At 37.4% G+C, this 24467-nt stretch overlaps 1 protein-coding gene across 2 annotated transcripts in view; it reads right to left on the reverse strand.

Moving 5' to 3' along the window:
- Window positions 1-24467, reverse strand: part of NALCN (sodium leak channel, non-selective) — a gene marked incomplete at both ends in the record, with an annotated part of 220901 nt that overhangs the window by 126370 nt on the left and 70064 nt on the right. Inside the window, 3 exons of one of the 2 annotated variants that reach the window (XM_082751956.1) lie at window positions 13934-14020; window positions 16805-16909; window positions 17023-17165. In XM_082751956.1, the coding sequence (XP_082608082.1) occupies window positions 13934-14020; window positions 16805-16909; window positions 17023-17165 (335 nt within the window). The remainder of the gene's footprint in view (window positions 1-13933; window positions 14021-16804; window positions 16910-17022; window positions 17166-24467) is intronic. The other variant, XM_082751957.1, reaches the window with a different exon arrangement.

Raw genomic sequence — 24467 nt, forward strand, 5'->3', positions numbered from 1 at the left:
ATCCATGCCTGCATGCTTACCTTTCCACAAACAATCCCAATGGCATCAATAAGAGGACTAGGGTACAAAATCTTTACACGTTTCAAAGGCTTTAATGAGATTCAAACATATGCCTATGTTTGCTAAACTGAATTTTTGCTGAATAAACTACACATATTCAGGAGACAAAATAAGGACCTTGTCCTGGTTTCAGTTAGAACAGAGTTAATTTTCTTCCTAGTAGCTGGTAGAATGCTATGTTTTGGTTTAGGATGAGAAGAGTGCTGATAACACCCCAATGTTTTAATTGTTGCAGAGCAGTGCTTATACCAAGCCAAGGACATCTCAGCTTCTTGCTCTGTCCTGCCAACGGGCAGGCTGGGGGTGCAGCAAGAGCTGGGAGGGGACAGGCCCAGGACAGGTGACCCAAACTAGCCAAAGGGGTATTCCATACCATCTGACATCATGTTAAACAATATATAGGGGTGGCTAGCCGGGGGAGGGTGGCCGGACTGCTCAGGGTTAGGCTGGGCATCAGTCAGCGGGTGGTGAGCAATTGCATTGTGCATCACTTGTTTGTACACATTATTAGTAGTAGTACTATTATCATCATTGTATTACTATTATTATTATTATTATTAATTATTATTGTTATTATTATTTTCCTGTCTTATTAAACTGTCTTTATCTCAACTCACGGGCTTCACTTTCCATTTCTCTCCCCCGTCCCAGAGAGGGAGCGGGGAGGGTGAGCGAACGGCTGTGTGGTGTTTAGCTGCTGGCCAGGTTAAACCATGACAGACCTATATGCTCAATAGGTTTCGTTGAAATTTTCTTCCTGTTAAAATTAAACCTGGGAACAACAGAACAGTATTAAATCTCCAAAGATATAAAGTTATAAAATGGTGGAATTAAGATCGTGTACGTCTGGTGTGTGCATGCTATAACTCAATCTTTAACGACATGGTCACTAAAGCGCTGAACAAAGTTTCCAAACTTTTCAGTGAACTTGAATGAGCTGTATGATCCACCTCAGTAAATGAAAACCCCTGTAAAACGTGGTGGAGTGAGGCAGAGAATGGCATAACCAGAAGGATGGCTTCAAACTAAGGCAGCCAATACTTTCTTAGAGAACTGTATTCAATGTCTGCATCTGCTGAAACTCTGTGATGCTAACCAAGCTGCCAGAAACTTTTTCTAGCCTGTCATTACTACTGTGTTCCACATTTTATAAGTATCTGACTCAATAGGGTGAAAATATGAATTGCTAGTGTGTTGCCTGCCATGTCCTGCCACACTTTTCCAAAGTAGAGCTGAGTAGTGAGTTACAGGTGGCTGTGCATTATGGTTATGCCTTACTAGTGCCATAGCACCTTTCTTTTTCTCTTACCCTCTCTTTAATTCAGTGCTACTGGAAATATTCTGCTGTCATGGTCGGGTCATGGCAGAAATTGCTGCTGCTCCTTAGGCGTTACTGCTGTTTCTTAAACAAGTCCCTGGAGGGGAGGTGGCTTGTATTTTTTTTATTTTTTTTTTTTGTCTTTTACAGAAGGCAGCCTTGCAACAGCTCTGGTTTATAGACTAGCCATGCCATGCAAATAGTTGAGTGGGGCATTTAGTTAAATTGCTTTGGTGAATTTCAATCTTTTGTTCAACAAAGTAATTTTATTGAACTGAGAGAAACTCAGAAAGAAACTGAGCAATGCTCAGAAAAGTGGGAAGTTTACTTAAAGGAGTTAATGTACAAATATAGGAAAAACAGTTTGGTTTGCAGAATTTATCGTTGCTAAATTTTCCCTTTCAAATAAGCTTATCTTTGAGTGTGCTTAGTAGAATGATTGCTATTAGAGTGTAATGGTACAACAACAAGCAAACGGTGCTGAGATAACAGCTGTATTCTGACCTTATACTACAGGTAGGTAGGGCTAAAGTCTACTCAATACCTAGCAGCAAACAAAATACTGTTTGATTTAATAGGAAAGGGTTAATCAATACAAAAAAGAGTACAGTATAGTAGTAGTACAGAAGCTATTCTGGCTCCATGAAGCATACAACTAGCCTGCACACAGTGAAAAATAAAGACGCCCAGAACAAATGATTCAGATTATCCTCCAGAGGTGGAGCATGGAACTGCTCATCCATAATGGAGTTGCTCAGTTGCTTTGTTAAAGTTGCTTTATTTCTGCCCTGTTTCAGTAACTGTTTTCAGTAAAAGAGTGAAGCATGTACAACTTTAAGACTTCAGCTTGAGTGGCAGCAACTAAATGGATGAGGGAAAGTAGGTCTGAACAGTGAAGGCTTATCAGACTTGGTTAAGGACAGCCAGTATAGACTGAAGGCTATGGGAAAAAAAGAGAGATTAAGGATTGGTGGATGGATTTACTGGTGGTGGCTTCTAAGCTCTGTAGAACCAGAAAATCTTACTTTGGGCATGGGATGACATTGACTGACTTAGGGTAAAAATAGTAAGGCTTCTCTTACAAACAACTATGAGTAGTTAGTGAGAGGCAGTTTCTGAGCAGAAGAGAAAAGGCTTAGAAGATATCTTAGAAAACTGAGAAGATATCCAAGACGATAGCTCTGAGCCAACAGAATAACAGACTGGATGGCAAAAGTGTATGCAGATAAAGATAGCATGAAGGAGAGAATTGAGTGTACAGTCAGCTTTCACTAATTAGTGTTCCAGTTCCTCCTCTGAATATGTAGGATCCTACAGAGGAAAGTGGAGGCCAGAAATAAAGGAGCACAGCACACATACTGCCAACTCTGCTATATTAGCAGAGATTAGCAGAGACAGATTCTGAAATCAAGCCTGCTAGTGTATGTATCTGCTTTCCTGAGTCTAACTTTTCTGAAAAGTCTGTGCTAGAGCAAATGGTATGATTTGAACATACTTTGAGCACAGTGCAATTAATAAAATGTCAACACATACATTATAAATAACAGGTGGCATTAATAGCAAAATAATGTATTGCACTTAAAGTACGAAGTCTCAGGCTTTATTCAATTATTCAAAGTGGAATTTCCTTAGGAAACTTATCATGGCTACCAGGCAAACCTGGGGAAAAAAAATCCAACATAATTGAGTGCCACTTTTTTTTGTGATTCATTTCTATCTTTCTTATCTTATAAGAAAGTAAAAGAATTTTCCATTGTATCAAACCTTTATCCCTACCAATGAAGAATTATTTTCTAGCCTTTTTTCCAGCCTGGCCTGACAAGAATCATAGGAGGGCATTTCCCTATTACCACACAAACTCTTTCAGACAGCCTACAACATTAATTGTTTACCATACATTTTCTGTTTCCTAATTACTCTTAGTCATACATCCTTCGTATCATATATTGTACACTCTGCTCTACCCTAGAATAGCTTTATGTCTTCTCTACTCACTCCTTTTAAATACTCAGCATTAACAACCAGGCATTCTTGTTTTCCATGCCTAAGTGTTATGCTTTATCCTACCCATGTCATGAAAGAGTTTGTTAAAAAGCTTTCATCTGAGGAAAATTAATTCTCTAGTACCAGCTGGTGCTTTTGCTGTATGAAATGGAAGAAAGCCAAGACACAACTTCAAAAACTGACCACCATGACCAGCATGCTTAATTGTTAGCTGGCTGCATGGCTCTGGTTCAGGCCTCTTCAGTTAGCTCTCTTTGAGAGCAACCATGGCTCCCTCCATTCTGTTCAATCTTCTGTTGTCACAGAAATCTTCAGTTTTGACCCACCTCCCTCACCCCAATACCAAACCTACTGGTACGTGGTGCCTGATCTCAGCATCAGACCACAGAATTACCATTCTGGTGAGCTGCAACATAACCTTCCTAACATCTTAGACACTCAGAAATGAAAAACGCATGGAGAAACACTTGCACCAGAAGGACAGAAGGATGCCACAGGGTTCAGAAAAGAACAAGGGCCAAGTACAGTGTACAGTGGACATGACTACACTGTTCTAGAGAAGCAAGTGTGAAAGGCACAGTCCAGATAGCCTCTGGGCTAGGTATCCATCCTTACTGTGACATCCTTATTGCACTCCTATTGTGACAGTTGAGTTTTATAAATTTTCCAAAACCTCTGAGATGAGAACATAAACTATATATTTTTTTAATATGAAAGAATTAAATTAACAGACAATAAAAAAGACCTCAGACTGCAGAATACCCTGAACATCAAACTAAATCTCAGGCTAGAAGTCAAAGTACATCTATACCAAATCATGGCTGCAAACACTTGCTCTCAGTTTACATACAGTAAACACCAAGCAAGTCAGCCTTCCTCCATATGCCACATTCCCATTGCCTCCTGGACCTCAAAGCCCCTCTTTTCAAAGATCTGAGGTAAGTGTAGGAGGGAAGGGGAATCCTAGGAAGGGAAAACAAATCTGTGAGGGAATCAGCTCGAAGATCTGAATTTACTACACTGAACTGCAGCTTTCTAGCTTGTAAAAATGCATAGGTCAGCTGAAGATGCTTCTCTCCAGCTGGTGAACTTCAAGATTAACAAAGCATAAAGGATATAGACTTTACCATGATATGACTGTGCAAATACTTCTCTATATAATAACTGCATTCATGTCAATGAAATCACACATATAAAAAAGATTCTCAAAGCTCTAGGTACCTTTTACTGTTTTCAGTAGGATTTAATAGGTGCAAAATACATATGAAAATTCAGTAGGCATGCTTCCAGAAACAAGACTCGATTTTGCTTTAAATCTGCATATAAAATAAAATAAATATGTAAAACCGTAGATGCATTTAGGTTGGAAAGGACCTTCAATATCATCAAGTCCAACCATCAACCTGACCTACCAATTTACATCACTAAACCACACCCCTTATGATGATCTTGATGTGTTTGAAGCAACATCTTTAAAGAACCAATGCATTCGCACTGCTCAGTGGTAATTAAGCTGTCCCCTCTAAAAAAAAAAAAAAAAAAAAAAAAAAAGAAAAACAAGACAGGACTGTATATTATAAAAGCTTATTTGTGAGATAGAGCTTGAAATAGTAACTTTTTTTTTTTTTCTAAGAAAAAGCTTTTCTGCTTTTGCACTATATAAATTTTACTAAGCTTCCAAGGACACACAGACTCTAAAAACAGATTATTATGAAGTACTGGAGAAAATGGAGGTACAGACTTTGGCTTTACAGATTTATCCTAAAACCACTGGCACACCCAGAATAGGAAAGTAAAGCCCTTCCACTTGGATGCAGTCTGTAGAGCAATGGACACCACCAGAGTCAGATCCTCAGGTGCCCTCTGGCAATGCCCATTTTCCTCCACTGGCTGTATGAGGACCCTGTACCTCTATGATCGTAACAAAGGCACCTGCTAAGGGTTTAAGGACATGGGGGATGAATCAGGACCCTGCTGGCTCTCAGAGAATTTACAGTCAGTGTTCAGAATACTAAGAATATGATAAGGCAAAAACTTTTTCTCATAAAAATACTTATGAGAAGTGTGGTTATGAGGTTAGATATGTTTAGGAAACCTTGAAGATAATTTTTGTCATATGAATATGAAATAGACACTTAGATATTTCAGGATTTACCAAGAGCTGTTTGCTTAGCTCAGATTCACCCGAATTACTCATAGGAGCTAAGAAGGCCACTCAGTTCATGTAACCTCTCTGTAGAAATGAAGAGGCAAGAAGAAGACAATACAAGAGGCAATTCAGCACCCCCAGCATGTGTATAGAAAATTCACTTTTGGATTCATGATACGAATCACTCTCTTCACTGACTACTGAGTAACCCAACAATAATAAAAAGACACTGCAGAGATATTTTTTAAAGTTTCAAAATTCTATAAAGAACCCAGATTTTAAATCTACCAATTTATAGAGCCGTAGTACCCAATGTTCTATGCAGTCCTAGTGAAAACAGACCTTTCTTTGAGAAATATGGAAAATAATGGGGCAAAAACAACTCTTATGAAAAAAAAAAAAAAAATCCCTGCTAATTTTATTCTAACACTCTGCAGTCTTCCACTTTGCTCAGATTTGTCATCTGAGTTACAGCTCTAAAGGAAGTCATGCCGCTGCTGCTGCTGCTTCCAACAATTTGATTGCTGTAATTGTGCTAAACACAAAAAAGCTACATGACAATTTAAATACCTGTTTTCAATTTGATGGGATTTGAAACACTGGACATATTTAACCCCAGAAATATTTTTTTCTAAAGGAAACTCAGCTGAACTTTAATTTTAGTGGCATTACTGAATAGCTTCTATAATCTACTGACACTGATGTGCCCCTCAAATTGTAAGTGCAAATTATGACTACAGGCTGTATTGAAGTCCATCACTGAAAAGAACGCGAAAAAAAATGGTCCCCCTCTGCCTGCTCAAATAACAGCAAAAATACTCGTGTTAAAAAAAGAAGCATACACCCAGAGCAGTCTTTTAAAAAATATTATAACAACTTGCATATCTTTAGCATGTGAGATTTCTTGCTAGTTAATTTGACCACAGCATTGGAAGGGCTGAATGTCACTACCTAATGCCACTTTATGGGTGAACTGTCAATGCCTATGCAAAAGAGAGTCAAAATTTATATATATATATAAAATGATCTTTTCATTGCAGCATACAGTTTTTCTGGGGCCCCATTTGAAATCAGGGTTACGCAAAAGGTTCTACTCTCAGATTTTCCAAAAATAAGGAGAAGTTCAGAGATCTTGACTGATTGTAAGTGTCAGCCAAAGCTTTCTTAAGTCTGTGATACCAAGATTTTTAAAACATACTGCCTCAGAGAAATTCCAAATACTCCATTTTAAATCTCCCAAGCAGATGCCAAGGGCCTCATGTGACCATGTCTTCTGCTGCAGCAGGCCCTCCTCTAATAAAGAATCCTGCCAAGGAAAACCATTATCCTTTCATAAGCCTAAATCATAGTTTAACTCCTATCTGTTTTGTATTTGTGATGGGATTCTGATACTCTAAGTCTGCAGGAAAATTACACGTCCAAGCTGAGGAATTCATGTTCATGAAATCTATCTGTTCAAATGTAGAACAGGGAAATCAGTAATGTGTTTTCCTTCTTTCTGTTTATTTTCTGCAGTTAGATTGCTACGAACTGTGGCTGGTGATTTACTTCAGTTGCAATGAACAAGAACAGACAGGTGAAGTAAATGGAAAACTAAGGAGAAGAAACTAAGAACAAAGAAGAACTATGTCTCTAAGTCATTGTTAATGTGCTTAGTTATAATGGTTACAAAGGAAAAGAAGGCAAGCAGGCAGGGAAGAAAAAAGAAAAATAGAAAAGAGAGAGAGAAGACAGGCAGGGAAAGAAGGAAGGAAGGAAGGAAGGAGGAAGGAAGGAAGGAAGGAAGGAAGGAAGGAAGGGAGGGAGGGAGGGAGGGAGGGAGGGAGGGAGGGAGGAAGGAAGGAAGGAAGGAAGGAAGGAAGGAAGGAAGGAAGGAAGGAAGGAAGGAAGGAAGGAAGGAAGGAAGGAAGGAAGGAAGGAAGGAAGGAAGGGAATTTCAAATACTTAATTTCATAGAAAAAAATAAATAGCATCAATCTCAAAATTACAAACAATAATGTTTGTACTAAAATTTTTCTATTTCTGAGTAATCTCAGGAAAATCAAATTCCTCAATTGTAATCAACTGAAATGCTATATAGTTACTTTATGTAGCTTATTCCTGCAAGTTGTTCTGGAGGCCAAAACGATAAATGGGTTCAAAAAAAGGCTGGGCAAATTTATAACCGACAAATCCATCAATGGATACTAAATATAATGGCCTAAATTTAACATCCACTCCAGGAAGTCCCTAAATGAATGATTGCTGAAGTCCAAGACAGAGAATGAGGGCATAAATGGGTATCCAGAAGCTCAGAGAAGGATGATCTGTATATGCCTATTTCTAGTAATGGCGATTGTTGAAGATAAGACGAATGCATTGTTTGTCTGTTAGTTTTATGAGCACTTGAATACCTACATTATGAGGCTTATTATTTTTCAGATTCCTTTTAGTCAAAAATGGCAAACTTAACCATGCAAAAACTGTATTTGGGCAAAACTGTTTGATCCTCCAGTGCTATTGGATTTTCTTTAAAGATGTTGCTTAAAAATGGGATCCTCAATCTTTCTGAATATGTGAAAGGTCCCCGTTTTGTAGCACTGAAGGACAAGGTTTAGTGAGGGGACTCAGTAGGTCAGGCAGACAGTTGGATTTGATGATCTTGAAGGTCCTTTCCAATCTAAAAGACATTATGATTCCATGAATTCATATTAGAAAATAATAGTGGTTCTCAACAGCATAGCAGTTAATTTACATTATAGTTGGCCTGTCCAGTCCTTCCTTCCTCCGGTTAAATGGACTGTCTGAATTTCAGCTGTCTGAATTCATAACTTCTTTCAATAACGGAAACTGGATAATGCCAGTTTACATTCCTAGATGAGACAGTGAACTGTGGTATAAACCTGGATAAAACTCACTGCCTCTTTAGTAGCCATTGCTACTGTGATTACCCTGGAAAAAGAGGGAGCAGGCAGCAGAGGATGGCCACAGCTTGAACTTCTCATGTGTCATGTCATAAAGTTGAAACTGAGCACACATTGAACACTTTTTTTGTGTTTTTTTTGTTTTGTTTTGTTTTGTTTTGTTTTGTGAATTCTCAACCAGAGTCTGAGAGTTAGCCAGATGATAGAATTTCTATCCCTCTGCTCCACAGTTTCATATCTTCTTCCCACACTCTATGAACAAATGGGGAATACTTGGAGTCTCTTTTTTACATAAAGCCCAGGATTTACTATCTTCCTACATGCAGCTGAAGGTAGGATGGTACTGTGGGACTGGACTTTATTTGTGCATGTTCTGTTGCCAAAATCTTTAGTTTCCCCACAGTCTTACATTCCATCTCATTTTTTCCCTGTTTTACCTCACCAGAATGTTAATGGCTTACTTTTACGTTGCACTTTGCATGTTCTGCTCCTGAGTCTCCCCTGTAAAACTAATATGGCTATTTTTCACTGCTGTTTCAGTGCCAAGCACATCACCAAACTATTGAAGCTTCTGTTAATTGATGCATTCTCTAGATTTTCTAAGCAAGAATAAGGCATAGAAAAAGGTAGATTATTTCTTTTTTAATGAAGAGTTTCAGCAGTTTAGGATTTGGAATCAATTAAATCAGCACCTGAATAAGTTAATGAACTCAATCAAATCAAAAGTTCATTTTATCCAACTGAAGGAGAACATTTTTCTTCCACTCTAAGACAGGACTTCAGTTAATTGAAGGAAAGTCATTTATATATGCATTTTGTGAATAAGAAGAGAATAGGAGTGAGTAGGCATACCTTTTACTGGATCCCAAAGTTACAGTAAAGGGCAGATTAGTACATAAATAGACTAACATGCTTTTCTGGTTCACCAAGAATTACGTCCCATAAAAGAGAAGAGGAGAAAACCCATTTGTGCTTTTCTTCTTACTCCAGCAGTGAAAATCCCTAAATACTGTTTTGTCTCACTTTTCTCTCACATTTATCCATTATGAAACTGCTAAAAGACTCAGTTCCTGCTTTTCTAATCATGTCTTCTCCACCCTCCATATGTTTTCTGTCTTCCTATATTACTTTTGATTTCTTTGTCCACCCCTTCAAGGTTCTCCAAACTTCTGTAATATATACAACCATCCTGATAAAAACACACAGCATAAAGGAATAACTTTTTTGAGGGAAAAAGACATGATTAAATTTCTGACATTAATCATACGTTCAAGAGCACTGTAATCATAATAATGCCCCTTGCTTGTTCAGATCATAGCTTTGTGACCTTCTACTTCCCTAGACAGTGCCTATGATTAAAAGTGAATAAGCTATCTTTAATTTGTGAAAGATTTTACTATCACAATATAAGTGCACACACAGCTTGTGAGTAGGTGACCATTTCCATTCATGCTTACACATTACACACAGTGCTCCCTGGCGTTTTCTAAATGGCATTCAATTTCCAGCTGTCTTTCATTTCTGTTGGACAGAATACCCCCAAATATTAGCACAAACATGGAACTATTGTCTTTCTCATTGTTTTCCACAGGAACCACATTTCCAGACTTTCTCTGTTTATTACAAATCCAAGTACCGAGAAGACAGAAGACGTCATTTATTGGTACTACAATACCAACCAGTTTCATGGAACAACATGTGAGTTGAAATTTCCCAGTTCTTTAAATCAGTATACATACACAAGTCTCTGGGGACTTAGAAGAGAGCGAAGGAATAATAAAAACTTCAAGAACCTCTAAAACAAGCAGGAAAAAAATAATAAAATCATAATAATAAAAAAACAACATGTGCCTTTAACATGATATTAAAGGGTAAATACATCTCCAAAGATTTTTAGTGCTTTTTTTTGGAACCTGGTACTCAGTTTTTCTTTGTTTGTGAACTGAGAGCTTCCTACCGTGCTCGTAGGAGTAAATCATGGTAGGCAGGAAGTTCTAACACACTGCAATGTGTTAAAGTAATATCAACAACGGCAAAATAATGTGGCAATGTGGGAGCCTCAGCATGCATTCATGCCAAATGGTACATGTTGAAATGGAAAACACAAAGATTTTTTTTCAGTGACAAAAGAAAATCAATATTTAAAATCAATGACAGTCTTGGGGAGCAGTGAGAACAAGCAACAAAAGACCACAAAGCACCTTTGGGAACACTTGAAAGAAAAATGCAATAAATAAATTAAAAAAAAAAAAAAACAACACAACACATTATACTGAAATAAATGCCTTTTTGCCCCACATTAGGTTAGATTTGTAAATCAAAATCAGGAACATTACTGTTACTGACTTCTCATGTTTCTACTTCCAGGCAGTTCTAAAAAACTACAGAAAACTTAGCAGATATGTGTCTGAGTTAAAGGTTCTTCTAAAATACAAGATTAATACCCATCTTTTCTGCCCATCTCTCATGGTTTAGTCTTACCACTTTTAACTGCTATGCTCCTGTATCCAAGTGCACATTCCAGATCTATACATACATGCTGTTTCTGTTCTGCCTGTATGCCATTCAACCACCAGAGAGGAAGATGGCCTCTCTCAAAAGTTGCCTGAAATCCTCTTTTTGCAGATCAGTGGTGATAGAAGTATAAAGACTGATGATTTCATTTTACCTAATTGGGCAATTTGGTTCAATAATGACACGTTTGAGTGAGATGAAGCAAGTTACAATAGCTCTGCATGGTCTTTCTGTCTGAATTATTATTAGATCAAGAATAGCACCAGACCTGTGTTGGTCTACATGCCATTGTAATGTTATACCTAAGATAGCAAGGCCTGCCAGGCTGAAACACCTGAACTGGTCTTTGAGAGTAAGCATGGCTGTACAAAAGTAAAACTACTAAAACCTGACAGATCCAACTAGTGCACGTAAAGTGACTTGTAAAAGCTGTATTAGAAAGGTTTTATGATACTTAAAGCACGCACATCACATCATTCTTTCTCCCATCACTCACAGCTTTAGAGAGCTGGCTCTATCCATTTACCTACCTAGATGGCACATCCCCTCTTATTGAAGTGCCTCTCAAATAGTCAGTATGTTTAAACACCACAGTAGCCAAACCTGGGATGGATACACTTTACCACTTTAACAAACGTGAAGCAAAGCAATGACACCTACTGAATAACTTTCTCAAGGTCTACAGGAAATTTGTGCTTGGCCAATAAACTAAACCCAGATCTCCAGAGTCCTGCTCCTTTTCCTGAGCTGCTAGGGTACTTCCTCTCCCAATGCACAATATAGTTTGTTGAAGCAGTAAATTCTAAATTACTGAATACATCGAATAAGTAGAGTTTCTCCAAAGCACAGACCAACACCCATATTAAAAGAGAACTTTTAATAGCATACCCTTATACATTTTGGGCAGTAATACTTAAAGAGCCCAGAGAGGAATTAATAAAATCAAGCTTACTAAGAAATTTAATTAAAATGATATAGAACTATAGAATCCCGAGTACCTTTTTCTGGGAATTCCATCCTTCACAGGATATTGGATGACAACATACTTAACTAATAAAGATCAGAAGAATGCATATGAATTGAATGTAAGCCAAAGGCAGGACTTATATTCTCCAATCTGATTAACTCTTTCCCAGATTCAAATTTATATATCATGTTCCCCTTAAGGAGCAAAAGCCACCCAAACCCATAAAAAATAACAACCACATCTCTCAGAAAGGACTTCATGCACCCAGTAAGGACTTCAGAACACCTACAAAATACTGCAAAGACTTTAAATACGTGGATTTTTTAGAAAGCTTATTTTCTTTTTACTTTTGGACTGATAGAACTAAAAGAATAACACATGGTGAGATGCATAAAGGCGTGTATGTTTATCTAGACTTTGAGATTTTGCTTTCTTTGCTCTGTATTTTTGTCTTTGTTTCATTAAAATAAAGCATTTGGGGGGTACTATCCTAATAAAATAGTATTTTAAGGCATCATTTTCCTTTGACTGTCACTCACATCCAGCAAGGTCCTAGATTACTGGAAAGCCTTCAGATGTTGACAAAGGTAAGAAGGATGAGAACTGTGAGCTGAGTTGCAAGAATACTGTTACAGCACCCACTAATGCAGGAGGTTTACATTTCCTGGAACACACTTTACCATGCATTCACATGATACCCCAAAGGGGTGCAAATGCAATACAATGGGCAAAGGAAGACCAGGTAAGTCAGAATGCTATCCTAACATTCATCATCAAACATTTGTTTGCCCAGAGAAGGTGTGGATAACCCATCCCTGGAGGTGCTCAAGGCCAGGTTGGATGGGGCTTTGGGCAGCCTGGTCTGGTAGGAGGTATTCCTGCCCATGGCAGGGGGTTGGAAATGGGAGATCTTTAAGGTCCCTTCCAACCCAAACCATTCTATGTTTCTGTGATTCTAACTGGAGGAGTTTTCATTGTGAGCTACATTTTATCTACATACCTGAGACTGTTACTTGAGAATGATATTTCTGTTGCTTTCAAAAACAAGAATTAAACTTGCGAAAAGGAGTCATCAGTTAAAACATATGCTATAATTAAATATATGCCAGTAGTTTGACAAAACAGAGAAATTTGAGAATGAACAGCTTGTGGAGTGAATGAAACATACGTGAAAGCTTACCGTTCAGCAGAGTACATGCTGCCAACATGTACATGTATTTTAGTTTACATGTTAAACCAAACATAACCAAAACTGCCATCAACCATCAAGCTATCATGTTGCTAGAGTAGGTTTGGTTTTCTACTCTGAAGCAAGTTTGTTTAATTCAAAAGTGTCATTATTTAACATGCAAATAAAAATTTGAGCTACTGTACAATGTGTTCTAATAAAAATGGATATATAAAAACATTACCTATATTAGTCTAGAATTATTTAAAAAATGAGGACACATTTTTATAAATTCATCCATATCCAAGTGATAATATTAGATCTCAAAGTCTGAAACATTGTATGGCGTACTACCTACATGCATCTTCCCCTACTTCAGTAAGTCTATTTTCAAGAGGAATGAAGGAATTCTGTTTTTAATGTGATCAGTCAGGCTTCTTGTTCTATGTTATTGTATTTCGTAATTACTAAACAAGCATTTCTGTTGAGAATAACCTGGGAGTGAACTTGGTTTGTACCTAAATTTTGATAGGTAAAGGAGGATTACTTATGTTACTTTAAATTAAATATATATATATATATAATTTTTCTCTTATGAGGACACAACGCTCTGAGTACAGACCATTTATAAGGAACACATTTTTCTAATCTTCTCACTTTGGGTGTGGTACATCTTTTTTTTTGCCAATCTGTGATTTTGAAGAACAAGCCTACACTGCTGAAAGCAATAGATTTAAAACAATTTATGACTATAAATATTGTAGCTGCTATTTCTCACCACAGTCTCCTTATGCCAACATTTGAGTGGTGCTGGTTACACACAGTGATTTATTAAAAAGCAATGTCATACCTGTAGACATGCAGGAGCTCTGCCCTGGGGTTTATTCACATCAACAGCCACAAGCTGCCAACCTCCAGCAGCATCTTCATGAAACATCTTGAAAAGGAAAATAGTTGTCAGAAATGTTGTACTGATAAATACTGTTGAAGTCTAATATATTCCCCTTACGGGCCTCCATACATTTTGATCATAGTTAATTTAAAATAAAAGGGGAAAAGATTTTTTTTTTTTTTTCTGCAGAAGAAAAGACACGTGCTCTTTTTCCCAACATAAATAGATTCTGAATTTTACACAGATAACATCAAACACAATGTCTCTGTTAGTCCTAACATAGAAACTAATTCAATTCAACTCTGATCAGTATCATTAGATGGTGGTACTTGTTCAGAATAAATTTCTTACTCAGTAAACTTATCCTAAGGAAACACAAACACATTGTGACCTACAGGTATGTTTCATGGTGCATTTGCAAACAAGAGACAACCCTCATCTTTTTTACTGCCAAAATTATTTTACTCCAAGGATCAGACTTTGCTTTTCTTGCACTGATGCATATCAACAGTAGCTGTTCAGTTCTTCTGTACTGTTATCCAAAGCTCTTAATTGCTGTAAATATTTGAATGATATGCCAGCTCTAAATGATGTAAATGGAAAAAAAATCTCATAAACACAGCGGTACTCAAATTTTACTAATTCTGTTGTTTGTTTGTTTGTTTGTTTTTCCTTCCAGAAATTAGGACATAAAACATGTAGACTGCTGGGCTTAAGGAAGGGTGAGAAATCATATCTGGAAGTAATTAACACTGTCCTTGAAGGTGTCCTTGAAAGAAAATGAACAGCTCTACCATTTTTAAATGTCACCTGAGAGTCTGCATGTACTATGTAATGAAGTGTGGAGAAGTTCCCGTCTTACTCCCACCTTTTTCCTGATACCCAACACCAAAAAAGTTACTTCTACACAGTAACACAGCCACCACAGCAAGGCTAAATCTTAAAAACCCTTCAGAGAGAAGTGCTCATTAAACTGAGGGCAATGTCACACAACTATAGTTGTGATGCTGCTAAGTCCTTACATAGCACTAGGAAGAGTTGCTAACTCAGATCAGCACTGAGTTATTCTTCTTTGTACCATGCTTTAGTGTGCAGTGCTGGAGGGCTTTCCAAGAACCTTTTTTCTATCCTTCTCTAGAGCCCCCTTCTTTGACTCTCAGACCTTTTCCATAGGACTAAGTTTTGGGACTAGATCAATGATTTATGAAGTGGGAAAACAAGATCCCGTTGCTCTTTCTAAAGGTTATTTCATGCACAAAATAGTCAAGGTTTTTAACTTGCATCTGGTGCTTTGGACAAGAAATTCTGTGAGAAATTTTCTGCCCTTCTTAATACAGAAAAAGATATATTTTTTTTTATATTTTTTTTTGTAGTTCAGTAGGCTGGACTCTTTTATGTCTCTTTAAGCCAGTGACTCAAGAAGCAAAGTAACCATTTACTTCTCCCGCATACATACCATTTTTATTTCACATGATTCTATTTATATTCAACATGTTCATATTGTTCAGCATAATGACATTATTATGGGAATTTCTCTTATTCTTGGAATTCTTTAGCATTGGCTGCTTCTTGAATTTCCATATATAGACCAGCTCCTCATTCAGAGTATGTAGGTTAAGCCTATATGATTGAGGTATTTGTCCCATGACATAAACATAACATCCCTGGGGTAAAGTATGTATGATGTGGAAAAGTCCTTTTTTTATGTGGCATTAAGTTGGTATCACCAAGCCTGCTTTGAAAAAGCAGTAGGTAGAGTAGAAATGATTGCCACAAAGTCTATTTGAGGCCAAAAATGTAGCAGCAAGTAGAAAGGGAATAGATTTACACAAGGTTTACAACAATATCCAAAGGTATATCAGAAAATATTTAATAAATATTTTTGAAGGTGCTTAAATCCCCTGGTTTAAGAAAACAAATAATCTCTAGCTACAGTGGTTATAACAGTTTTCCTCATTCGTATATCACCTATCTAGCTTCCTAAGGGCTTTTTGCAGGTAGTTTGTACTGGTCCCTCACAGATGGCAAACAGCACCTGCCTGGAAAAGCCTGACCACCTGTACACTCAGGATACCTAATATGATTTTCAGAATAATAAGTGAGAGAGTTAACATCTCAACAAGTTAGCCCACCTTTTTTTTTTGTAGTGGGTCTTTCACAGTACACAATCCAAGCTTCCTGTCATAGCTTCTTCCCACCCATTATCTTATAACCAGGTTCTCAAATGCAGGTTGAGGTTGGCAACCTCAAATCTCAGCACTGCTCTTTCATTGCCTTAACACCTCATTCCTCTTTGCTCTCAACATGATCTTCTCAGTTCCAGGACTCACTTCCCCAGACACTTCAGCTACACTCTGACCTCTCTTCTTCTAGATACAGTTTGTGATTTCAGCTCTTTTTCTTTAGCACAGAAAGTGATATTCACTAACAACCCTAATTCCAAACCCTCCAATGACATGAGGGAAAAAAAAAAAAAGAAAAAGAAAAACAACAACAACAAAAAACTTTATCTTAATTAAAAGAAAATAGAAACTCTTCCATATCATACCCAGACACCCAGAGAACCACTTTAAAGTCTTTACCATTCTTGTTTTTTTTTGTTTGTTTGTTTGTTTTTTTTTTAAGTCTAGTAGGATAAAATCCCCCAGAACAGAATTTTATATGAAAATACATATATCAACTTTAAAATATAAGTGGTAACAGGTAAAGTGAAGTAAAATTGAACCTAGTGGGATGAAACAATAATTCACAGGAATTTTTGGCTTATTATTAATTCCTAAACTAAAACCAATCAAGCTCCCAAAGAAGCTCAGTATTTGGGTACTTCACCTGGGTGGTGGCAGTTGAAGTGGTACTGCTTCTGGATCCCCACATCTGCTGAAACTGCACTCTAATTTCTGCAAATGTTTCAATGATAACTGCGATGAAAACATTCTATAAAAAGGAAAAGAAAGAATGGCTGACGTAAAGCTCGGCAAGCAGAAAAGAGAAGAAATTCATTCAGATCTGCTTTTCAGATAGTTTTAAAAGAAGAAATTTTTCAGTACCTTCACAAGCCAGGCCAGAAAGAAAATTAAGGTGATGAAATAGAAATATGAACGCCATCGGGGAAAGCTGTCGATTGCTCGATACATAAGGAACACCCAGCCTTCCTGAGAAGCAGCTTCATAAACAGTAAATATGCTTGTGCCTAAGGAAAAATGAAAATGTTTGCCATTAAGCCCCTTGAACTTTTTCAATATTAAAAAACAATCATCTTTTATCTATTTTTCTTTTCTCGGAAGGATATCAGCCCTCCTCTCCCCACTTCAAAGAGAAGATTTCAGGTGCATTTCTACGTTTCTTCTTTCTGCAATTGTATATGAATTGATTTTATATCAGACCAGACTCCATTCTCTCCCTGGACACACATACATAATCCCTTAGATGGGTTCATTGGGACTATGCAAATGTCTCCAAAGGTAGAATTTCTCCCCTCTTGTGATTTCAGCAGCACCTGTGAGAAAAGGCAGATTTAATTAAAACTATCAGGATCAACATTCAGTAGGTGAAAGGAATCACTATTAATACAAGCAAGATTGAACAAGCAGCAATACACCAAAATGGTGCTTGATACTAGTCAGTGCCATTAAGTGTCTGCAAGAAGCTACTGAATGATGTTGAAGCTTGGGCAGGTAGCCATGACAGTTGCATTAACATAGATGTTCTGTGTTAAAAGCTGTTAAAGTATTTTTAAGTTGATCTTACTATAACATTCTGGAAAGGGGGAAGAAAAGTTATGAGGGGTTTATGTGTGTGGAAACCACTGTAAGGTCTGTACAGATACTCTGCAAAGTGCAGGGCAGACTATAGAGCAGATTTAAGTATGCTGAGTGATGCACGTCTCTCTCAGTTCCACCACTAGCTGTAATTTGGCTCAACAAACATTATGCTTAGCAAAATAAGAGCTAGTTACCTGTATTGGATGGGATGCTAAAATGCTTGTGCCTGTGCAATAACTGTGCAATAAATGCTTGTGCCTAGTTCACAATAACAACGCAAAGAGAAATTTTCTCCACTCAAAGGGAGCTGGGCTGCTCAGACTTAGATGGCCTTTTGGTATGGGCACCAGGGTGTGCAAACCGAATGGTGAGTCTTAACTGCAGCACGCTTGGACATGCACTCAGCTGGCAGCACCCACACACAGCTACACTTGCCACCAGGGGATAATGCATCTGGTCTCCTTGTTTTATTATTCCAAAGACTACGTAGACAACATCAGACCTTCAGCCCTTTATTCTATAGAAATGGATGCTGGATTGATGAAAATGAAGTATCTGTTTATTTTTTATGCTTTGGGGTTGCAGAGACTAGAGGCTGCGATTTGTTGGCAGCCACAACGCAACTCCCATCTAAGTTGACAACATTTTTTACACAACAGCTAAATTTAAGCACTTCTGATTTTGATTTCATCCCTTCCATCAGTTAGCTATTGGCAAGTCTATAAGACACAAAAGGTTTGAGAAGGGGTAGGTCTCAAAATCTCAAATACATAAAAATAAAATAAAATAAAGAAATGCCACATACTGCTCATCCTCCTCTCTGTTTTTGCCACCTAAAAGGAACAGAATAATAGGTCTATTACATTAGTCTATATTAGTCTATAAAAGATAGAAATTAGGGAAATATGCAGAAATAAATGGAGAGTAGAGATTTTCATAGCTTTTTTTTATAAGAAATAATATTCTGATATGATTGAAAACACTTGTTGGAGATCACTTTTCTTACCTATTAATTTTTCCCTATGTGAAGCCAGTAAGAGATGATAGATCAGCTTCGCTTTACTGAAAACAGAGATACTTAAAAAGTCTCAGTAATTGGAAAGTGCTAAATCTGCTAATACACTCTAAAGTGAGTGTCTCCAAAATTCAATGATAAATTTGTCATGAGTTACAATGAGAAAGAGTTTGGTCCTCTTTAAGTACAGAAAATTGGACTGTTTGCACAACTGTTATATATAATTGATTTCCTTCCTCTCACTATGTAGTCCTGGAAATAAATGCGTAATAATAAATAAAGACAAGTAAATAAATAATGTAGCTAGTGTTACAGAGAATCATGGTTAGACCTAAATTGGACCAAATACATGACCTGCATTTAAATAGATCTTGCCAATGGATGTCTGTCTATACAACACTGATTCTTCCTGTGCCAGGCAAGATGGGGGAGAATGCACCTTCTTTGTTTTCAGAGCTCTTTGTGGAATTACTGGAGAGCTCCAGCATGGACCTCTGCAGAAATTAGAAGTATTCTTTGACAGGTAAAGGAAACAAGCAAGCTAAGGCAAAAGAAAGAGGAGACTGCTTAAAAGAAAAAGTCTATGTGATACGGTAATTATTTTGAAGGGAAAAGATTAGGAATGAAAATTTCTAGTCTTGATTTACCCTACTGGCACAGAAACAATACAGCAGTGACTTTCTAACTTGATGCTAACATCTAATGCCTCGAGCAGACAAGCATCCTTTCCTTCCTTTACAGCTAGACCAAATTTCCTTCACCCTGGTTTCTCATATGATATATCTATTCCTAGAGGGTTGCATTGTTTCCATGTTGAGTACCAATTTGATTATGCTTCGCACACTATCTGACCCATCTGAGCATTTCCTCCTCTCATACCTGTCCTCATCACAGCACTCATGCTCATCTTGTACTCCTACTCCTCAACATTTCAGGCAGGTCTTGTCTTGTGCACATCCTGAGAACAGCATGTATATGGTGGAGCAGAGGTGAAAGGAGAGAATGAGACAGGAGTGGAGCAGGCCAAAGCATTCACCATTTGAATGAAATGTCATCAAAATTAGTGTTTTCCAAAGCCACAATGCTTGTCAGAGCTGTATCTGATTCTGTGGAGGTCCTTTAAAAGCAGGAGACTCTTCCAGGAACAAGAGTTTTTATTCAATATGACTGGCACAGAATGGAGTTAAAGGCACAATTTCTCTCCAACTGCAGAGTTCTGGCATGAAATCTCCTTCAATTTTAGGTAGACACGCGATGTGAACGGCAGTAATCCAGTGTCCCACATGGAAACAATCAGGTCGGAAACAATCAGGTCTTAATCCAAAACTGGATTTTTAGCTCTATTCCATTTACGTACATTTTAAATCTCTTGGTTTTACCCTGAGAAGGAACAAAATTAAACTGTGAAATTAAACTGTGAAATCTCACAAACTGCTGTGAAATTGCAGAATTGTCCTACAGTCACCTTTTAACTCTGCTCCATGCTTCATTTCATGAACAATCCTTCATAAAAGAGAGAAGAACAGCTTGAGGAGTGCTGCCCTTAGCAAAACACAGCAGCTGCTAGCGACATGGAGATATTGAGCAGGAACCAGCTGACTTCTCGATCCCTCTACATTTGTACCATCCACATATTGATGTGGATCCCACACACAGGTGGGACGAACCTGGAAGTATTTTTCCCTTAGGGAGTCTCCTTTATGGATGGATCTTAACTGAAAAGAGGAGACAAGGCTGAATGGAATCTCTTTGTAAACACTTGCTAGTTTGATCTATAGGTGTAGAGTGGTTGATATAGTCACAGTGGGTAGGCAAAAATGTTAATCCAGTCTATTAATTCCTTTGGTTATTGAATTCCTTCCTATTTATTGCATGTGCTTCTCAGGACCAATGGACAGAAATAAATAATAATAATAAAAAAAAAAAAAATGAAGAGGAAAGAAAAAGCAATCAAGCATATATAGCAAAACTATTCCAGATTCTTCAGAAAAGAGTATGGTCTCTATCAATACTGAAATATTCATCAGTGATCACTTCATGGGTATTTTGCATTTCAAAAATTCAGAAAGTAATGGTTCAATTATCTAATATTATACTGTTGCTGAACTGATTAAATTATTGAACAAAACAGTGCTGTTAAGGACAGGCAGAGATTAAGAAAAAAAAAGAAATCTATTAAAAGTTGCTGGCTAGGAAACTGTAATTAGTCATTACCAATGGGAAAGTCACAGTGAAGATTAGTAAAATAGCGGGGATGTCATGCAAAGTATTTATAACACACACACTGGGCCATCTGCCACAGTAAGGCAACACAGTGAATGGACAAAAATGCAAAATTAACCCATTTGAAATGATGTGTTTATATATGACATTAGAGTAATAGCATACCTTGTATGTACCTGGTACAGGTGTTCTTAAGGCAATCCTTCCACATATTTGTATGTGGAATAAAACACTTCCTTTAACCATTATAATGCAATTGCCCCTAAGAAGACACATTCTTACTTAATGTGTGTGACTAGAAAGAAACATTGCTTTCAAAATCAATGCCAAGAATCATGCTGCTAATTACCTCTAAAAATGCTGTTTCATCTGGATGTAGAATAAAGGCATGACAGTAAGGGATCCAAAACAATGAAATATTTTGCTTTCAAAAGTGTTTTTTTGTTTGTTTGTTTGTTTTTTTCCTTTGGTTAACAACTTCATTACTGCATGTTCTTTGCTCTTCTAAAAGTTACATCCATTTAAAGACAGTCAGCAACAAACTCTGTTCTTTGTGAGTCTCTAGACTTCTTCTCCCAAAGCAAATGCATAAGCTATTGAAAAGATTCTCCTTTCGTGGCAGCTCTGTTCTTCTCACTATGAGTTTTAAGTGACAGTAGGATACATCACAAAACAACCTGAGGTGGCAATGCAGCCATTTGTGAAACTTAACTTATGCCTCAGATCAAACAGCAAAATTCTCCGTTTCCATAGGTGTCAGTATTTGTCAGTATTTGTCAGTATTTGTCAGTATTCTGTCCATCAGTGACACAATGTCTTCCTCTACTAGTTCAGAGGGCTTAAGCCCTGACCACATAGTGCTAGAAGTCCCATGGTTAAGGCACATGAGAATGGAGGACTTCGTGTAGTTGTGCAAGTCAAGAAGGAATATGGGCATCAGGGCTTGGAAAACCTGCAGAGCCTAGCCATTTGAATACACAACAGGCCCCATTTACTGTAAAATATGGCCATCCCTTGTCAACGTTCTAGACATTTAATCAAGATTAATCTAATCTAACTATAGGTGTCAGTGAGACATTTCAGTCATTAAAATGCTTTGGGCCATAAAGATCACAAAATCAGAGAAACGTTAAGGTTGGAAAAGACCTCCAAGATCATCTGGTCCAACCATCCCTCTACCACCAATATCACCCTCTAAAGATGGTTAAACACAAGACTGTAATGGCACAGTTAAGGCATGCAGGCATGGGTAACACCAAATTTGGGACTAGGAATTCAACAGCTGCATCTACAATATTGTTAAATATTAGTAAACAAAAATATTGACAAAATATTTAGGATAATTTTCCTATTGTGTGTCTCAGTAGATGGCTAAAACTTGGTGGCAAGAAAGATTAAAGTCATTTATGAGGAACTTTCTGATGAGAACAGAGGTGAAATAAAGGAATATGCTTGGAAATTTCTGGTTTAGTGATTTTGTTTGAACTCATCCAATACATTCCACATTTTTACGTTACAATAAAATACTTCCTTTAACCAAGTTGGATGGTTCATCAAAACAAGGAAGGAAAACATTTCTCAATACACGGATCCAAATAAATACATCAATATCACAATCTGTGTCAGACTCAAAAGACTGCTTTTATACAACCAATACATATGTCTACCTTGGGAAATGTTCTACAACTGCACATGGTTATTATCAAAAAGAAAAGAAAAGGTCCAGAAAATGAAAGATTTAATGAAGTATGGGGAAAAAAAAAAAAAAGAATCTTGCTCAACTTGTGCAAAGTTTTCATTTGTTTCATAACTTAAAGAAGAAAGACAGTAATCAGGAGGAAAAACTGTATCACTACTAGTTATGCTCATTTAGGTATATAAGCATTCAGCACTGAAATGTAGGGAGCTTATGCCTTCTTCATACATAAGTTTCTTTCAAATCCACCAGCTGGGAGCATTAGCCTGAAGGGGCATGGAGAAAGAATTGTTGCTTTACCACCCAAAGGACAAATGATTATAATGACTACAAATTATTATAATTGAAGAAAATTTTACTGGTTTTCATGCCTAACAGAGTGCAAAGTTGCCTGGCTCTTCCATGCTACGCAGATGAATAGTGTACTGGGGAGAAAAAAAAAAAAAAAAAAAGAAAAAGGAATTAAAATTACAAGTGCACATGGTTGATGATTTTCAAATACCTAAGGAAAAGTTATTTATGGAAAAAAAACAAAACTTGACAGAAGAGAACAATAGCATCATTATGCAGGGATTCTATTCTATACAGTATATTTTATACTTATATATATTTTACAAAAATACAGGTTTTCCTACTCTCTTTTGAGCCTCTGTGACACCACCACAATCTGTGACATCAGATCTTGCTATAATCAGCTCATCCTGTGCATGGACATCAGCAAAAAGGGAGTGCACTAAGGCTGTCACTTCGAGACTACAGAATTAAAGGAGCCGAACTAAAACGTCATATGCAAAATTTACCAGATCTGAAACACAACACTTTCCTCCTAACTCTATTCTATGTTCTTGTTTCAAGATTCAAAACTTCATGTTATAAGGGAAAAGAATAAACTGTGTCAAGATGTAGTCCTTTATTAATACCTATGCCCTATGGCATTTGTAGCCACTCCAGGTGGAAAACAAAAACAAAGCCTAATATATGGAACACCACTAGCTCCAGCATTTTCTGCGTATGTATTCTATGTTTACTGGCTGTGTTGGATCACTACATCAGGGTTTTCTCAGTTCTGCTGTGCCTTGCTGTGAAGCTGCTGAGAAAGAAAATGTACAGGGGAGGCCACCCGCACCAACTGGGTGAACTTCCGTGAGACAAACCTCTAGTGGTCTGGGTAGCCTCTAGCAGGAGACTCCTATATTGCATGGTTAGGAAAAACAAAAGGATATAAAACATTCACCATTCCTTTAAGACAGATGCAAGAACAGTTCAGTTTTGAAAAAAAAAAATGGTAAAGGTTTTATTTTGTATTTTTTTCTTTTTAATGAGGAATCTGTAGGCAAGTAAAAATGCATACTTTTTATTAAAAGCTTACAATACTACATGTTTTCACCCGTGAAACGCCCGTGTCCAGATAGGAACACGCTCGTTTTCGTCGTGTTATAATATCCACTAGATGGCGATCATGCACCTCGAGCACATCTGGAACATCAGGCAGCAGCTAAGCTGCCACCCCAGACCGTGTAGGCTGATAACCTCCCATTGAGCTAGCAAAAGGATTGATTTTTCTATTTCCCGGCAAAACGAAGCAACCTTCTGGTGCTAATTTATCTCTGCTGTGCTGAATCCTGAAAGGTATCCTTCCTTAGGATGGTTTTGTGCCCATAAAGAACAACCTCTCTCCTAGCTACAGAAATGTTACCAACGTGGTTTCTGTCCCTGCTCACTTTCACTGATGAAATCATGAAGCTGAATGGTCCTAAAATGAACACGTGGATATTCCCACTGACCAGCCAGCTTTTA

The sequence above is a fragment of the Aythya marila genome, assembly GCF_965140915.1.
Source record: "Aythya marila genome assembly, chromosome: 1".
NCBI lineage: Eukaryota > Metazoa > Chordata > Aves > Anseriformes > Anatidae > Aythya > Aythya marila.